This window comes from Ursus maritimus, unplaced genomic scaffold (assembly GCF_017311325.1).
Source record: "Ursus maritimus isolate PB19 unplaced genomic scaffold, ASM1731132v1 scaffold_1, whole genome shotgun sequence".
NCBI lineage: Eukaryota > Metazoa > Chordata > Mammalia > Carnivora > Ursidae > Ursus > Ursus maritimus.
Genome location: NW_024423343.1, coordinates 52959101 through 52976759, shown reverse-complemented (window position 1 = coordinate 52976759; position 17659 = coordinate 52959101). Strand labels below are relative to the sequence as shown.

The window sequence follows — 17659 nt, the reverse complement described above, 5'->3', positions numbered from 1 at the left end:
CTGAAATATTGGCACTCCCAAATGAGTGGTGTTGAAAAAAAAAATACTAACATGCTACATCTTTCATCAGAACAGGATTTGAGGCATCACTAGGTGGACCAATTCCTGCTTTGTTTTCTGCACTGACACGGAATTCATAGGTGTTTCCTTCTTGCAGTCCTGTTACTTTGCATCTGAGATCTGAAACTGGCGTCTTGGTTGCTCTCACCCATCGCAAGCTTTTCTTTTCTCTCCTTTCAATATGATATCCTGTGATTTCACTACCGCCGTCATCAACTGGTCTTTTCCAACTGACAGTGGCAGTGTTTTTAGTGACATTTGATACTTCTGGTTTTCCAGGAGGGCCAGGGGGACCTGAAAAGGAGGCAAATTTATGAGAACTCCATGCTTTCGTAAACCGTGCTGCAAATGCTAACGTGTCAGTTCCCTTATGTGTTCTACATACCAAATCTGTCCACCATTTTGACAGGTTCAGACTGTACAGATTCTCCTTTCCCATACTGGTTTACAGCTGAGACCCGGAAGAGGTACTCATTTCCTTGGATAAGTTTGGTGGCCACATGCCTGCAAGTCTGAATATCTTCAGCAACCACTGTCCACAAGAGCCGACTGGTTTCTCTCTTTTCAAGAACATAGGACTTAATTGGTGAGCCACCATCCTCCAATGGAGGTGTCCATGTGAGTGTTGCTTTTTCAGCAGAAACATTACTGATTTCAATGGGACCTGGAGGACCAGGTACGTCGAGGACTGTTACCTTCACATGTTCCTCCTTTGTGCCAAAAGGATTGGTAGCAGTAATGGTATATTCACCAGCATCTTTTCTAGTGGCATACTTGACAGTAAGCATGGAAGATGTTGGGGTTGAAGATATCTGAACAATATCTGATGGTCTAATGTCTTTTCCTGCTCTAGACCAACTCGACTTTGGAAGGGGCTTGCCAAGAATGCTAATGGCACTCAAAACAATGTTATCTCCTGCTTTAATTGTCAGCCCATCTTTTATTGTGGGATCGAGGACAATGGTTGGTGCCTCTGCAAAGAAAAAAAATACGTTTTAATCAGCAAAGAAAGGAGGCTTAATTTGCTATATTTTTGTGTGCATAAAAAGTAAAATAGACCCACCATATTCATCCTTGCAGATAATGGTTCCTGTACTTTCTGATGGAGCACTGATAGCACCTGCTGTATTCTTCGCTCTAACTCGGAATTCATATTTTCCACCTTCAACAAGGTCAGTTACAGTAAAGGCACAATCTGGGACATTAACATGGTTGGCTTTCGTCCAAGTCTTAGAGGGTAGGTCCCGCATCTCCACTATATATCCAGTCAACTTATGACCACCATCATATTTGGGTTCAGTCCAAATGAGGGTCACTGAATTCCTTGTTACATTAATAACCTCAGGTTTGCCAGGAGGATCTAAAACAAAGCAGAAAAGCCAGTCAAATACCAATGTTTTTTTCATATAGAAAACACACCTAGGCTTTTCTTTGTGTAATGACTTACCAATCGGATCAAGTGCCACAACTGGCTCTGATGGCAGGCTTGGCTTGCCTACTCCTGCTAAATTGATTGCCATGACTCGGAATTCATACTCAAGACCTTCCGTTAATCCTGTCACTTTGAAGTCTTTCATCCTAATAGGCGTCTTGTTAGCTCTCTTCCACAAAAGGCTGTTTCTTTCCTTGAACTCAATATGATACCCTACAAAAAAAAGACCCAGTGAATTTGTCAATTCAGGTAGAAAATACAAATGCCAACCTGATTTTTAAGTACATATTTTTGCCCAAATGGTTTATATGTGGACATAATATGGAATAAATAGTCATTCTTGCTAGTATCTACACTTTTATTTCCTAGGCACTATTTTTTTTCTCTTGGAATATGTGTATTTATTGTACCTTCTGTTGAAGGTACTTACAAAAATAGATATCACTATGAAAGCCTTTATTAGGAGATTTTCATTGAAATCAATTATTAGCTTAACTAATGCTTAATGTACTGAAAGGAAAAAAAAACCCATTACTGTGTGTACAGGTAGTGCTATAAGTAAGAAGCACACATTCAGCGTGGTTTTCAGGGAGGACAATTTAGAAGAAGCATTAATGTAAAAGCTATGGGAGAAGAGCAAACGAAATACCTGTAATTGGAGAGCCACCAGTTCTCCTGGGGTCAGTCCAAGTTAGAGATACTGAGTCATGTCTGACATCCACGATGTTGGGAGGTGGGGGGGCATCTGGCACATCTAGGAAAAAGTAGATGATACAAGATTTATAATAGGGAACTTTTCTCAAAAACATGTTTTTCTTTGTGTTTTCTGCCTCTGAGACACTCACCAAATGGATGTTTAGCAACAATTGGCTCTGATTTCAAGCCTTCTCCTACACCATATTTATTTTCGGCACTGACCCTGAAAGTGTATTCCATGCCCTCATGAAGTCTGGTTACTCTAAAGGTGGTTTTCTGGACAGCTGAGGCACACGTCACCCACTTGTTGTTCACAGAATCTCTCTTCTCTAGGATATAGTTGGTGATTTCAGAACCTCCGTCATCCTTTGGAGGGCCCCACTTTAAGGTCATGGCTTCTGCTGTGACTTCTTCAAATTTGATTGGCCCTGTGGGGATGCCAGGCTTGCCAACAACTTTTATAGAGAGAGTTCCTTCCTTGGTGCCGGCAACATTCTTCAGTGTGATAGTGTATTTTCCAGCATCAGATTTTTGGCAATCATGTACCACCAGAGTAGTGTTAACTGCAGTTGACTCAACACTGACTCTGGTGTCAGTTGGTAGAGGATCTTCCCCTTTCTTCCAGGTTACTGATGGAGCTGGCTTGCCTTTTATGGGGATCTTAAGACGGAAGTTGCTATTTTCTTTAGCCAAGTAGCACAGATCAGGTATGTCCTTTAAGTCAAGGTCAGGAGCCACTGTAAAATAAAATAGCAGAGAGAAATTATTGTCATTTTTCAGAGCAGGCAATTAATTTCTTCTGATCATTATAATTTTTAAAGGATTTTTCTATAAGCCAGTGAGTAGGGCTCAAGAGTACGCTTTTGATGACAATAAAGGGACATGAAGATGCATGGCTAAAGGCTTACCAATATCATCCTTTGCCACTGCAGTGATTTCACTGGGGGTTCCTTCTCCATTTTCATTCTCAGCACTCACTCTGAAGGTATATTCCTTGCCTTCAGTCAAATCTTTTGCAGAGTACTGTAAGCTTAATGATTTCATAACACGTTGCCACTTATTGTCTTCAGTCAGGAAATCTACTACATATCCGGTAATTCGACTGCCACCATCACTGCGAGGCTTTTTCCAGCCTATGCTACAAGATGACTTAGTTACAGATAACACTTTCAGGTCCACAACTGGTCCAGGGGTTTCTAAAGCAAAGGAGAAATGAGAAGTCAAAGCCTCAGATAACTAAGGTAAGAGGTCACTCAAAATGATGTGGTAGTAGCTCATTTGCTTACCGGAAGCTTTGACGGCATCACGTGTTTCACCAGGATCGCCAATGCCATACTCATTTTCAGCAAACACCCTGAAGAAGTAGGATTTTCCCTCCTCCAAGTTAGACACTCTGAAGCTTGTTTTTGAGCACTCAGTTGTCACCGTAGACCAGGACTTCCTCTCTGCATCACGTTTTTCCACCACATAGTTTATGATGGGACTTCCGCCATCAATAATGGGAGGATCCCAGGTAATATAAGCAGAATCTTTGGATATTTCCTTAACAGTGACATTGACAGGTGGCCCAGGAGTATCTGGACAAATTGTGGGTAAGAAATGAATATGTAAAAAATACACAGACTACATTTTTAACATATGATTGTTTTTTTCAAATAGACTTACCAAGCACTTTCACTACGATGGTATATTCCTTTTTACCACAGCTGTTCTCCAGAGTCAAGATATATTTTCCTGCATCATATTTGTTCACATTTTCACAGCGCAAGAAAGTGTCAAAATCTGTTGATTTTATGTCAAGTCCGATCCTTTCTCTTAGATTGACGTTTGGTTTAGACCAAGTTATCTTTGGAGGTGGACGTCCTTTTACTGGTACATACAGTCTCATTGTAACTCCAGCACGTAATATGAGTGTTTTCCTCAAATCAGCATCGAGTTCTCCCTCAGGTGGAACTGTTTAAAGTAATAATTTGATGGTCAAATGTATTTCCAAGGACTAGGCTTATCACTCCTAAAATAAGTTTCTGTTTCAGAACTGATTTCTAGGTCTTCAAAAAATTCTCAGTATGATCCTCAAAACTTCTGTCAACTATTTCAGTACTCTGTAGTGATTGTTGATCTTTCTATATTCTAATATCCTGTGGGCTAAACCAGGTTTTCCCTGAAGTATCTGTACTTCCTCTCCTCCTCTTCTCATGAACCTCCCATACTCTCGAACTCTCTGTATTAAATGGAGATAATTGATTCTTGGCTCTCTTCCATTCTTTTTTTCTTTTCTATATTCAGTGAAGGCTCTCTGATGTATACTCTGGCTCTCTTTATTTCATCATGGGAAGAAAAATGCATCGGGGGGGGTGTGAAGTATTATACCAAGTAATTCAAAATAAAGGGAGAAATGGTTATGGGAAGTAAGCAAATAGAAAAAAAATGGTGAGAAGGGAAATTAGGATGGAGAGCCTACAATTACATACTTATGAAGTGGGGTGAATTAGAAGATGAAAAAAAAAACCCATTAGAATGACAAATAGCTCACTACTTAGGTAAAAAAAAACCCTCTATTTTTGGAATAAAATTCCTATATTCCATATTCTTTTGAAGACGTGAATTCCCATGTGAGTATGAAAAGCTTTTCAAAGCCACAGATCAGCTTGCATTCCATTTGGTCTGTGCAGGATACCATCAAGTACCAGCCCAGCTCTCCATTACAATGTACTCCTACAGCTACCACTCCAATGCTCATAAATAAACAAATCTACATAAGGGAGTTCTAGACTGCCTTTTATAATATGACTGATGAAAAAAACTTTATTTCTCCTGGTTATCCTTACTTAAGATGTCCTTGGGACGATGTTTGTCTGGCACATCACTGGGGTCACTGTATCCGATCTTATTAACGGCATACACGCGGAACTGATACTCTGTGTCTTCCATTAGGCCAGTAACCTCAAAGCGGGTTTTCTGTAGCTTCTCTGGTAAATTGCACCTCACCCAGTTATCAGAGTCAGCTCGTTTTACTTCAACAAGGTAGCCAATGATAGGGCTACCACCGTCGTAGGCTGGCTTGCCCCAAGATAGACTCACAGAGCTACGGGTTGTATCATATACTTTAGGAAAAGCTGGTGGGCCAGGAGGATCTGAAGATAAATAACAGAAAAGTTTCATTAAAATCTCAGTCCTGGTTGTTCAGGGTTGATTACAACATAAGATACGGGACTCATTCATGAAAACTTACACAGAGGGTCCCGGGCATAAGCAGCTTTGGATGCATCACTGGGTTTCCCTGGTCCAGCCTTATTTATAGCTGTAACTCGGAACTCGTATTCGGTGCCTTCTTGGAGACCTGTTGCTTTTATTGTTCTTTCTATAACAGGTTTTCTGTTGACTTTAGTCCAGTTAACTGCCTGGGTCTCTCGCTTTTCAACCAAATAGCCAGTGATGGGTGAGCCGCCATCATCTGCTGGTGGTTTCCAGCTTACCGTCATGTGATCTTTGGTTATGTTGCTAATAACAGGAGGATCACAGCGCCCGGGTGGGTCTGCAGAGATTGATTGAAAAGTTAATATGCCAGTCTAAAAGGTAACCTGTAACAAGCCAGTGAAAACTCAAGGACAATGTTCCTACCAAATGGGTTTTTAGCAATTGCTGGTTCAGTGAAGATTGGATCGCCCACTCCATATTTATTCTCTGCACAAATTCGGAACTGATATTCATGGCCCTCTATGAGTTTCTCCACAGTGCAGCTGGTGATGGGCACTGTAGCCGAGACTTGTGCCCAGTTGGGTCTGCTTGTTTCACGTTTGTCAACAATATAGTTGGTGATTTCTGAGCCTCCATCTTCAAGAGGAGGTTCCCAAGAAAGCATTGCACGATCTGCATACATTTTGTTGATTTTAACAGATGCTGGAGGACCCGGCTTATCTGAAAGAATAAGAAAGACAAGTGAAGTCTTTCACTAACACATGTGAAATGGGGGATGAGTAGACTGGAGGTCTGGAGATCTGACTGCAGTCTTTATATTGTCATTAATGTCCTGTAGGACCTTGGGAAGTACATAATTTTTCAGAATCTTAAGTTTGTTGTATGTAAAATACATAACTAGAATATATGACTTCTAAGGGTCTTTTCAGCTCTAAAATGCCATTGCCCTGTGATGAAAATAATTTCTCTGATAACAAATGATACATCAGGATATGTATCTTTTCTCACATAGGATTTTGTAAATTCTATTACATCACGTCAACCAAAGTAAAATACGAGATTCTAAATAAGTGCTTTAGGTTACCTAATACTTTAAGCTTAATGGTGGCTGATTTGGAACCACTCGCATTTTCGGCAGTAATGGTATAGTCGCCTGAGTCCTTTCGGTTCACACTGAACAGCTCCAGGGTGCATAAGTTCCGCTTCATGGCCATCTTTATGCCTTCCGCTGGTTTCAGTAGTGTGCCCTCCTTCTTCCAAGAGACGGTTGGCATTGGTTTACCAAAAACAGTAGCATCCAGGCAAACATTAGTTCCAGCTTTCACAGTAAGCAAAGATTTCATAGCCACACTCAGTTCTATCCTGGGGGGAACTGGAAAGAAAGAAAGATAAGGATTTAATGTAAGCAAAGCTATATTACATCATTCTTGTTAGTAAAAGTAGGAAATTCATATGCTCGGTCTCTTTCGAGATGGGATTTTTACAAGTACCATTTATTATAAAAAAATAAAGGTTTAGGGACACGTGGGTGGCTTAGTCAGTTAAGCATCTGACTCTTGATTTCAGCTCAGATTGTGATCTTGGGGTTGTGAGATCAAGCCCCGCATCAGGCTCTGCACTCAGAGAGGAGTCTGCTTGAGATTCTCTCTCTTCTTCTGCCCCTCCCCCTGCTTGCACTCTTTCTCTAAATAAATAAATAAATAAATAAAATCTTAAAAAAAAGAATATAGGTTTAATACAGAAGTTTGATAATGCTGAAAGTATAAAGAAAAAAATAAATATCTTCCATAATTCCAACATCCTTCAATTTTCACTATTATCATTCGGTACATTTCTTTGTCATCTTTCAATGCCTGCATATGGTGGAAATTACATGGTCTTATATCTGGCTTTTCAGTTTAACATGTTGTTAAGATTCTCTGTAATCATAATTTTTGTTGTCTGTTTACAAATTACCTATCATTTCACTTGTCGCCCCCATTATATACATTTAGTTTTTAATTAGGAAAAATATACATGATGAGTACTTTCTGTTGAGTATTATAGGCAAAGGTGAAATCTTACCATTTTCTGCCTGGATGGTCACTGGATCAGAAGGTTCAGAGGGCAGGCTAATGTTTACTGCAGTCTTGGCAATTGCTCTAAATTGATACTGAGCATTCTCTTCTAAGCCAGTGACTGTGTACTCTTCCTGGGGAATCTGGTGAGGTGAGGTATTGCACCGCACCCACTTATCACCAGGAAGTTTGCAAGCTTCTACAAAGTAGCCAATGATTTTGCTGCCTCCATCATGTTTTGGACGAGCCCAGATGAGGGATACAGTACTCTTGGAAACATCAATAACTTCAGGCTTTCCAGGAGGATCTGAAACCAAGAGGTATTCTCAGCATTTATTTTAACAACGGCAGTTATAACCTTCCCTATTTCACACAGTCACCCGGAAATATTCAGAATATCTCTGAATAGAAGTCGTAATCCTCAGAGACTGAGATTTAAATATGCTCCCGTAATACTAACAAAAATTACTCACCAACTGGCATTCTTGCGGTTACGTATTCTGTTGGTTTGCTGGGTGGGCTGGATCCAGCTTTGTTTAGTGCATAGATTCTGAATGAATACTCAAGACCTTCTACAAGGCCAGCACAAGGATATTCGGTTGACCGGACAGGAGTATCATTAGCTTTCACCCAGAGCAAACTGTTTCTTTCTTTGCGTTCAATCAGATAACCAGTAATGGGACTCCCTCCATCACTGTCTGGTCTGTCCCATGCCACAAATATGCAGTCTTTGTTGACTTTAGTGACTCGTGCATTCTTCGGTTCACTAGGAACACCTGGAGAGGAAGACAGGGGCAATGTCAGGGTTTTTTTTTTTCTTAAGTAACAGACTGAAAAGAAAACAATTTTTTTTTTCTCCCTGAAAGAAACCTACCAAATGGGAACTTAGCTAGCATCTTTGGAGATGTGAGAGGCTCTGAAATGCCAAATCGATTTTCAGCACGGACCCGGAAGATATACTCCTGGCCTGGGATCAGTTTTCCAACTCTGCAGGAAGTTTTTGTCACCGAGGCTAGAGCTGTCACCCAGTCCCCTCGGCTCACATCACATTTCTCCACTATGTAATTGGTGATGTTACTGCCTCCATCCTCCAGAGGGATGTGCCATGACAGGGAGCAAGCATCAGCGTCTATGTCAGAAATGTCAAACGGAGGCTGAGGGGGCCCAGGAGCATCTGCATAAACCAAGAGAAAGAAATAGAAGAACAGGGATTTGATAGGAAAAAATGTTTCTGGTCTTCATATTTAAATAGCCATTTGTCTAATGCTTAACCTACCCATGACGATAACTTTGATTTTTTGAGTGTCTGTCCCAGAACTGTTCTCTGCGGTGAGGCTGTAGTACCCACTGTCTTTCCTAGTAACATCTTTTATGATCAGGATTGAAGAGCTGTCTGCTTTATGCACTGCCAGGTGGCTGGAAGTGACAACGTCATCTTCTCCTTTTTTCCATTTACAGACTGGATGAGGCTTCCCGTACACATGGGCTTCAACTCGGAGTTTCTTCCCAGCTCTAATAGTAATTTGCTCTGGCATAAGGATCTTTGGAGGCACTGCAAGTAAATGAAAAATTCATTACGTTTGCGGGGGAGGTTAGATCTCCTCCGGTGGGGAACTCTACTAGTGTTTCCCACACTGTGGGTGGCAACCCATTAATGGCTTCAAATTCATGTTTGCATTACAGCCAATATTTTTAAAGAAGAATAAGATTGAACCAAATAGAAAATAGGAGAGTCCAATCTATACGTGCGAAGAAAATTCTAATGAAATTTTATCACATGATAAAAGGAGACAGTGACCACTTACACAGCTGTTCTTTGGCTTCATATACTCCTTCAGCTTCCCTTGGCAAACTGACTCCAACAGCGTTTCTGGCCGCTACTCTAAATTTATACTTCTTTCCTTCCTTGAGGCCAGTGACGACAAGGCTGAGATCTTTTACCACCGAGTACTCTGTCCAGCGATCTGCAGGCTGCTCCTCTTCTCTGTAGCTGATGATGTAGCCATCGATTTTAGCACCTCCATCACGCAGGGGAGGTAACCAGGCTAAGGTAGCACTGTTCTTGGTCATTTCAGTGACTTCTAGTTTCCTGGGGGGATCCGGTTCGCCTAGAAGAAAAATGTGATTTAGAAAAACTGTCCAGGTACACTAGTCCAATCCCTTTATTACTAAACATAAATGCTTGGAAGCATCTGGAAACTGGAGCTCAGTGTGTTGAAAGTGAATAGTACAAGATGGGGCAGATTAAAACACTCTTTAATGAGTGAGTTAGAGATTTATTTGTACTATTTGGGTTTCTACAAATTAAAGCCCTTGAGGTGTGGTAGATGAAAACTCTTCAGTATCCTGACCTTGCTCAAATAAGAGACTGGAGTTAAAAGGAGGAAAAAGGACGGTGCTTACTCAGAGGATCTGATGCAAGCACTGGTTTGGGGACGTCTGCTGGCACGCCAGGGCCATATTCATTGACAGCAGTGACTCTGAAGAAGTACTCGTTCCCAGGGACGAGGTTGGTGACTTGGAAGCTCGTTTTCTTGACTTCTGGGGTAACTGTTGACCACGTCTTTCTCTCTGCCTCACGCTTCTCCACAATATAATGTGTCACTTGGCTCCCACCGTCATTCTCAGGAGGGGCCCAGGAAACGTGGCATGACATTTTAGTGACATCTGAAACTTTTAAATCAGTCACAGGACCAGGAGTATCTGTAAAGAACCACAAAATCAGATATACGTGTCTCCTCAGCCTTCTTCTTAACTAACGTGTTTTTGAAGGGGAAGAAGGAGCTTGTTAGTAACCCACCTAATACTCTGACATTCACAAACACGGCCTTTTCTCCTGCTGGGTTCACAAGCGTCAAGGAATATTTTCCCGAGTCATCACGGGTGGAATTGGGGATGACAAGGAAGGCCATAGTGTCAACCAGATCGACTTGTCCTTTTCTGACCACGTTGTCAATACCCACTCTTCGCCAAGTGACTTTAGGAGCTGGTCGTCCTCTCACTATGGCAAATAGTCGGATAGGGCATCCCGCTCTCACTGTGACCAGTTTTCTCATGCTGGCATCCAAATCAATCTCCGGAGGTTCTGCAAGTGACATGAAAACCATTAGTTGACTTCAGAATGTGGGGAAATCATGTGAGAAGCGTTCAGTGAATGAATCCTAGGGTAAAACAGGGTCTCACCTAGGATTTCTTTAGGTTTAATAGCATCCTTTAGTTCTGCAGGGCGCCCAATGCCAGCTTGGTTTTGGGCACACACCCGGAACTCATATTCCTGGTTTTCATCCAAGCTGGTAACCGTGAACTCCATGCGAACAAGTTGTGCTGCAGCATTGCACCTTTTCCAGCCTTCATCAGGTGATGTGTCTTCTCGTTTTGGTCTCATTTCCACAATGTATCCAATTATTGGCGCGCCACCATCGTACACTGGTTTTCCCCACCCAAGAGTTATGGAACTTTTGGTTGTGTCGACCACTTTGAGATTGGTTGGTGGACCAGGTGGTTCTGAAAATAATAAATATATAAGGATGAATTTACCTGTCATTAACGCATACTAGTGATACTCCGATGTGTAGTTTATATTATAAAGTAGTCCCCTCTCAGTTAACCAAAGGTAGGACATTCAGCTTCTCAGTGACTGAGTCCTTATTTTCCTTCATAAGTTTAGAATCTACTGTTGTTTGTACAATTTAGGTGATTTGGTAAAAGATCTATTTGGAAAAATATTGGCTAAAGTTTTGATGTCGTGGATTTAACTTATTTGTCTAATACCTCTGTGCTCGAGATTAAGAATTGGTACAGTATCAGAAAAAGCAAGAATATCATACCTATGGGGTCTTTTGCCACCACTGGCCTTGAGGGCAAGCTTGGTTCTCCAACTCCAATTTCATTTTCTGCCTTGACACGGAACTGATATTCATGTCCTGGGAGGAGGTTCTGTACCTTGAGACGTCTCTCGGGGATTGCACTCTTGTTAACAGGGACCCATCGTACTGAATGTTTTTCCTTTTTCTCCAAAAAGTATCCTGTGATGGATTTTCCACCGTCATATTCAGGTGGGTTCCAAACCACAGTCATCTCTTCTTTGCTTACTTTGGTGACTTCTGGGGGATCCGGACGACCAGGTCTGTCATATTTGGTTTTTGCAATGACTGGTTTACTTTCTGTTGGAGGCCCTGTGCCTATTTTATTTTCTGCACGGACTCTGAAAATATATTCATTTCCTTCTATGAGACGTGTTACTGTAGCACCGGGTGTTAAGACATTAGCAGAATAGGTAGACCAAACCATTCGCTTACTCTCACATTTTTCTAGAATATAATTTTGGATTTCACAGCCACCATCATCCTCTGGTGGGTCCCAGTGAATAGTACACCGATCACTGGACACATCAACAATTTTCAGATTTCTTACAGGACCAGGCTTATCTAAAACATTGACAGTGGCATAGGCCACAAAACTGCCAGCCGTGTTAGTTGCTGTAATTACATATTTACCGCCATCACTTCGCTTTGCTTTAGAAAGAGAAAATTTGGATGAATCAGCACTGGTATCAATCTTGACCCTTGGTGATCTTGTTAAGTCTGTAGCATCTTTGTCCTTGGTCCATAAAACTTCGGGGAATGGTTTGCCTCTAACACCTGCCTCAAGTCTAATGGTGTCCCCTGCTTTGACCGTTAGCACACCACTTAATTTCAGATCAAGTACTGGTTTCTGTAAGTCTTCTTTCACAACAACTTCCTCTGTCTTCACCCAGTCACTTTCCCCACCTTCATTCTTTGTTTGCACTCTGAACTCATAAATCTGGTTTTCAACACATCTGTCAACCATATATTGGGTTTCTTTAATGCTTCCTTTATGTACTCTTTCCCATTCATCGGAGCCCTTCAGCCTCCTTTCAACGTGATAGGACAGATTTGGGCTACCACCATCATAATCAGGCCGCCGCCACTTGAGATAGACAAATGTCTTTCCTTTATCTGCAATGTGAAGGTTTTCAGGCTCACCTGGTCTATCAATAGGGTTAATAGCCAGAATTGGAGTTTTTGTTTCAATGGTTGGACCAACACCTACTTTATTCTCTGCACAAACTCGGAAATAGTATTCATTGTTGGCTAAGAGGTTGGCCTTAATTAATCGCTTAGTGGCATCTGAAGCAACAATTGACCAGCCTTTCTGGTTTGGTTTGCGATATTCCACTATGAAATTTGTTATTTCTGAGCCACCGTTATCTAGTGGGTTTTCCCAAGAAATTGTACAGTTCTCTTTGGTTACATTGCTAACCCTTAAATTCTGGCAAGGCCCAGGTCTGTCAAGAACATTAACAATGGCGGAACCTTGGGCATGCCCACTGGTATTCTTAGCTGAGATAATATACTTGCCATGATCAGCTCTAACAGCTTCTTTAATTTGTAACTCAACACGAGGTAGATCCTGAATTATGTCAACCCGCTTTTCTCGGACCAATACTTTGCCTTCCTTGGACCAAGTTATGTCTGGATCAGGTCTGCCTCTGACTCGAGCAAGAATGCGGATAGTTTGGCCCACTCTAACAGTAATAACATCACGACAGGTTACATCAAGTTCTACTTCTGGAGGATGAAGGATGTCTTTTGCAATCACAGATTCTGCTAGTTCTCTTGGCTCTCCTTCTCCCACAATATTAGCTGCCTTTATACGGAATCTGTACTCATTTCCTTCAATTAGTCCGGGTACCCTAAAGGCACACTGCCTAATGAGCTCATCTTTATTAATCCTATTCCACTGTGTTGTACCAGGTTTCTGACATTCCACTACGTAGCCTAGAATGGGGCTACCACCATCACTGAGAGGCTTTGTCCACACCAAGTCAGCTGTTTCTTTGGTCTTGTCTTTCAGTTTAGGATTAATAGGTGGTCCAGGTGGTTTGATGGGCCGGGAAGCTTTTATTGGGTCAGAACTTGGTGATGGATTGCTTAGTCCTGCAAGATTTTCAGCAAAAACCCTAAACTCATATGTGTTTCCCTCATACAGTCCAGTCACTCTAAACTTCAGGTCAGGTATGGGTGTTTTGTTGACTCTCACCCATTTCCCAGTTACTTCTCGACGTTCCACATAGTAACCAATTATTGGACTGCCACCATCAGATTTTGGCAGAGTCCAAGACACTGTTGCAGCATTTTCAGTAACGTCAGTAACCACTGGTTTACCAGGAGGAGATGGAGGACTAAACTTATGTTTAGCAACAGTAGGTACGGAGTCAAGGGGAGGGCCAACACCCATCTTATTCTCTGCTCTGACTCGGAAAATATATTCACAGCCTTTTTGCAGATGTGGGATTTTCAGCTTTGTCTTACTGCTTCCTGATGAAACAACACCCCATGTGCCTTTCCTTGTATCTTGTTTCTCAACAATATAATTTATCACAGGGCTTCCTCCGTCATCCTTAGGTGGCTGCCATGAGATAGTCATATATTCAGGGGTAACATCCAGAATATTAATAGGACCTGTTGGTGGACCAGGAACATCAAGAACAGTAAGATGTACAGCTACTGTTTTGGTGCCAGCTGCATTGGAAACTGTGATTTGATATTCCCCAGTGTCTTTCCTTAAGCAGTTCTTAATGGTAAGTACTGATGAGAAGCTGTCAGTTTCAACTGTGTAGTGTTCATCTGTTTTGATCTCACTCCCATCGGTTGTCCACTTGGCAGTGGGAATGGGTACACCTCTTATGATGGCAGGGAACCTGACTGTAGTTCCAGCTTTTACCACAAGGCCTTCAATTAATTTCACATCTAGCTCCACAGATGGAGGCACTGGAAAGTGAACATGAGAAAATCAGATGTTGATTTTCACAATATAAATATTCACAATATGAATTTTAAAAAGAAAATAATAATGCCAATCCAAAAATTACCTAGTTTTTCTTGACATTCTATTGGGATAGTTGTGTCAGGGAGACTAAGACCCACAATATTTTCAGCTTTTACACGGAATCTATAGGTCTTCCCTTGTTGCAGTCCAGTAACAACACACTCTAAGTTTGTCACAGTCTTGAACTTGATCCAGTCTTCGGTGCCCTCTTCTTGATATTCCACCAAATATCCAGTGATTGGAGAGCCGCCATCACGATCAGGCTTATTCCAAACAAGGGAGACTTCAGTCTTGTCGACATCTACATGGTGTAAGTTTTTGGGTGGCCCTGGGGGATCTTTTCAAAAGAAGAAGTTATGATGAATGAATAATATTCTCAGAAACAGTCAGAGAAAACCTTTGTATCCAGAGAAAGCAACTTACGTAGAGGATCCAGAGCCTTGATGGGTTTAGGTGTTTCAACAAAAGGACCACGTCCATACTGGTTCTCGGCAGCTACCCGGAAGAGATACTGATTGCCTTCATTAAGGTGTTTAGCCATGTGACTCTTTTTCTTGGATGTAGCTGAAAGAGGTGACCACTGGGCACTGGCAACATCTCTCCTCTCAACCACATAATTTGTAATGACAGAACCACCATCATCCAGTGGTTCCTTCCAAGTAAGGTAACAAGAATCTTTCCTAATTTCACTGACTTCCAGATCTCTAGGTGGCCCCGGCTTATCTGAAAGTGTTAAATAATGAAGTTATAATAAGTTACTTAACCCAGGTAATAGGTTGAAATATATCAAAATTTATTTTTAAAATGTTATTACATTAAATACGTAAGTATGAAAATTCACACCTAATACGAGGACTTTTACTGAGACAGTTTTCGAACCAGCTGGATTCTCCACTGTTAAAGAATAAATTCCACCATCTTCATGGGCAGCGTTGGGAATTTCAAGCTTGCTACCAACTGGAGTAACATCAATTCTTGCTTTAGTCGGAGCCTCTCTGTCTCCCTTTCTCCAAGTTACTTTTGGGAATGGCACGCCTTTGATGACGGCACTAAGTCTTAGAGTATCACCAACCTTTATGTGTTGTTCTCGTGCCATGTTGGCATCAAGAATCAACTCGGGGGGTTCTGGAATAAAGCAAATCGTACTTTCAGATTTGATTTGTTCATGTATTTTACAATGAAGTTTATACAACTAGAAGTTTATTACAGCGGAGAAGGTTTTACTCACCAAGTCTGTCTTTTACTAGCACTGGCTCGGGAACATGAGCTGGATCTGATTCACCAGCTTCATTAACTGCCCTGACTCTGAACTTATAGGTTTGACCATCCCGAAGACCAGTGACTTTATATTTCGTTTCAGGACATGACTCAGGAGTGTGATTAGCTCTCTTCCATTCTTCATCTCCAACTTTCTGGTACTCAACAATATAACCCAGAATCTTGCTCCCACCATCATGACGTGGTGGCTGCCAGGTTAGATCAACTGAATTACATGTTGTATCAATTGCCTCAGGGTTAATAGGTGGACTTGGTTTAGCTACGTGATAAAAGAAAAAAACAAAAAGGAGTTAGAACATAGCTGAAAACGAAGTTCGATAATGTGAAAAATAAACGAATGCTTTAATACTATACCAATTGGATCTTTAGCAAAGACTGGTTTGGATGGTGGGCTTGGATCTCCAATACCAATTTCATTTTCTGCAGAAACCCGGAATTCATACTGACACCCTTCTAGAAGATCAGGAACCCTGAATTTAGTGTATGGATGGATGGGCTCTTTGGTAACTCTAGCCCATCGTTTAGACATAGTTTCCCTCTTCTCCAGGATGTAGTTGGTGATGGGCTTTCCTCCGTCATTTGGCTTGTTCCAGGTCACTAATGCAGAGTCTTTGGTAACTTCTGTAACAACTGGCTGCTCAGGTGCATCAGGAACCCCTACAACAAACATTAGCAGAGTGTGTTAAAAATGTAATTTTTCCTATTAACAATATTCAACACTGAATCACTAGAAAGAAATGTAATGCATACTGAAACGATCTTTGGCTTTCATGGAATCAGACACCAGAGGATCACTTATTCCATACAGGTTTTCAGCATATATCCGGAAAATATAATCTTTTCCTTCAAGGAGTTTAGGAACTTTGCATGTTGTTTTAGCACTTGCGGATGTCACAGGCATCCAAATGTCTTTGCCCACCTCCTTCTTCTCAATAATGTAATTGGTAATTTCACTGCCTCCATCATCTAAAGGTGGCTTCCAAGAGATAACCATGTAATCTTTGGTCACCTCATCAAAAATAACCGGTCCTACTGGTGGTCCAGGACGGTCTGCAGAAAAAAAAAAGAAAAAATGACAGCCCAAAATGTTATTTCCACTTCTGCTTTGGAAAGAACAGAATATCTATTCTTCTTGCTAAGTGATACTTACCAACAACATTGACTTGACAGAAACCTTTCCTAGAGCCTGTACTGTTCTCCACAACCACACAGTATTTGCCAGAATCTGAACGTTTGGCCTTGATCTTCTCTAGAGCAAGTGTCGTCGGAGTGGTCTTTATGTGAGTGCGATCATCTTCCAGCACATCAGCTTCATCTTTGAACCAAGTGATTTTAGGCTTTGGTTTGCCTGAGTAACGGCCAGTGAGGGCAAAAGCTTCACCAACCCGAACTGTGAGCTTATCTCTGAAGTCAAGGTCAAGCGTTGGAGGAGCTGAAATTTTAATTATAAAGGCAAGTCAGTTTTACTGATGTCTTATGGTAAATCTGTGAGTGTACAAGTTTTCAGAGCATGACTTCCATTAGACACATACCTAGGTCATCCTTGCAAGTGATTGGCTTGGTACAAAATGATGGTTTGCCTTGTCCAACAATATTCACAGCACTGACACGGTACTCATAGGTATCACCTTCTTTTAAGCCTTTCACGGTGTATTTTCTGCTAAGCAAGTTGTCCTTTGTAACCTTGTGGAACTTCTCAGTTCCAATGAGTCGGCTCTCTACGACATAGTTAATAATTTCTGATCCACCATCATACTTAGGAGGATTCCAAGTCAAAGTAACAGAATCTTTAGTAACTTCTTTGACTTCCAGATCTTCAGGACGCTCTGGTACAGCTGCAAGTAAAATACAGAATTATGATGGAAAAAAAGGTTGTGTTAAAAATGTAGTAAATTACAGTAAATAGTAAACGATACTTTTGGAGGACTGCATTTAAACATTAAATTATTTGCTGTGATAAGTAACAGAAGGCTCTCACCATAGAACTATTGGAGTTAAAAAGGATACAATCCAGTCTAATTTCTTCTGATAGATGAGGAGAGGTTTGTTGAGGCCAAATCATTTAAGAAAATTCTCCAGAGTTAGG

General features: G+C 41.3%; 1 protein-coding gene across 5 annotated transcripts in view; it reads right to left on the bottom strand.

Annotated features, from left to right (window-relative positions):
• The window catches only part of TTN (titin), a 266895-nt gene that overhangs the window by 49515 nt on the left and 199721 nt on the right, over positions 1-17659 (bottom strand). For all 5 annotated transcript variants that reach the window (XM_040643349.1, XM_040643355.1, XM_040643369.1 and 2 more), the window contains 30 exons: positions 17106-17408; positions 16724-17005; positions 16324-16623; positions 15928-16230; positions 15524-15832; positions 15139-15420; positions 14719-15018; positions 14339-14632; positions 11271-14237; positions 10627-10947; positions 10244-10528; positions 9847-10146; positions 9249-9551; positions 8720-8995; positions 8318-8617; positions 7917-8219; positions 7451-7750; positions 6471-6758; positions 5810-6106; positions 5421-5723; positions 5017-5322; positions 3854-4141; positions 3475-3765; positions 3097-3384; positions 2338-2925; positions 2142-2246; positions 1508-1705; positions 1124-1420; positions 446-1033; positions 52-354 (listed from right to left, as the gene is read on the bottom strand). In XM_040643349.1, the coding sequence (XP_040499283.1) occupies positions 52-354; positions 446-1033; positions 1124-1420; positions 1508-1705; positions 2142-2246; positions 2338-2925; positions 3097-3384; positions 3475-3765; positions 3854-4141; positions 5017-5322; positions 5421-5723; positions 5810-6106; positions 6471-6758; positions 7451-7750; positions 7917-8219; positions 8318-8617; positions 8720-8995; positions 9249-9551; positions 9847-10146; positions 10244-10528; positions 10627-10947; positions 11271-14237; positions 14339-14632; positions 14719-15018; positions 15139-15420; positions 15524-15832; positions 15928-16230; positions 16324-16623; positions 16724-17005; positions 17106-17408 (11868 nt within the window). The remainder of the gene's footprint in view (positions 1-51; positions 355-445; positions 1034-1123; positions 1421-1507; positions 1706-2141; positions 2247-2337; positions 2926-3096; positions 3385-3474; positions 3766-3853; positions 4142-5016; positions 5323-5420; positions 5724-5809; positions 6107-6470; positions 6759-7450; positions 7751-7916; positions 8220-8317; positions 8618-8719; positions 8996-9248; positions 9552-9846; positions 10147-10243; positions 10529-10626; positions 10948-11270; positions 14238-14338; positions 14633-14718; positions 15019-15138; positions 15421-15523; positions 15833-15927; positions 16231-16323; positions 16624-16723; positions 17006-17105; positions 17409-17659) is intronic.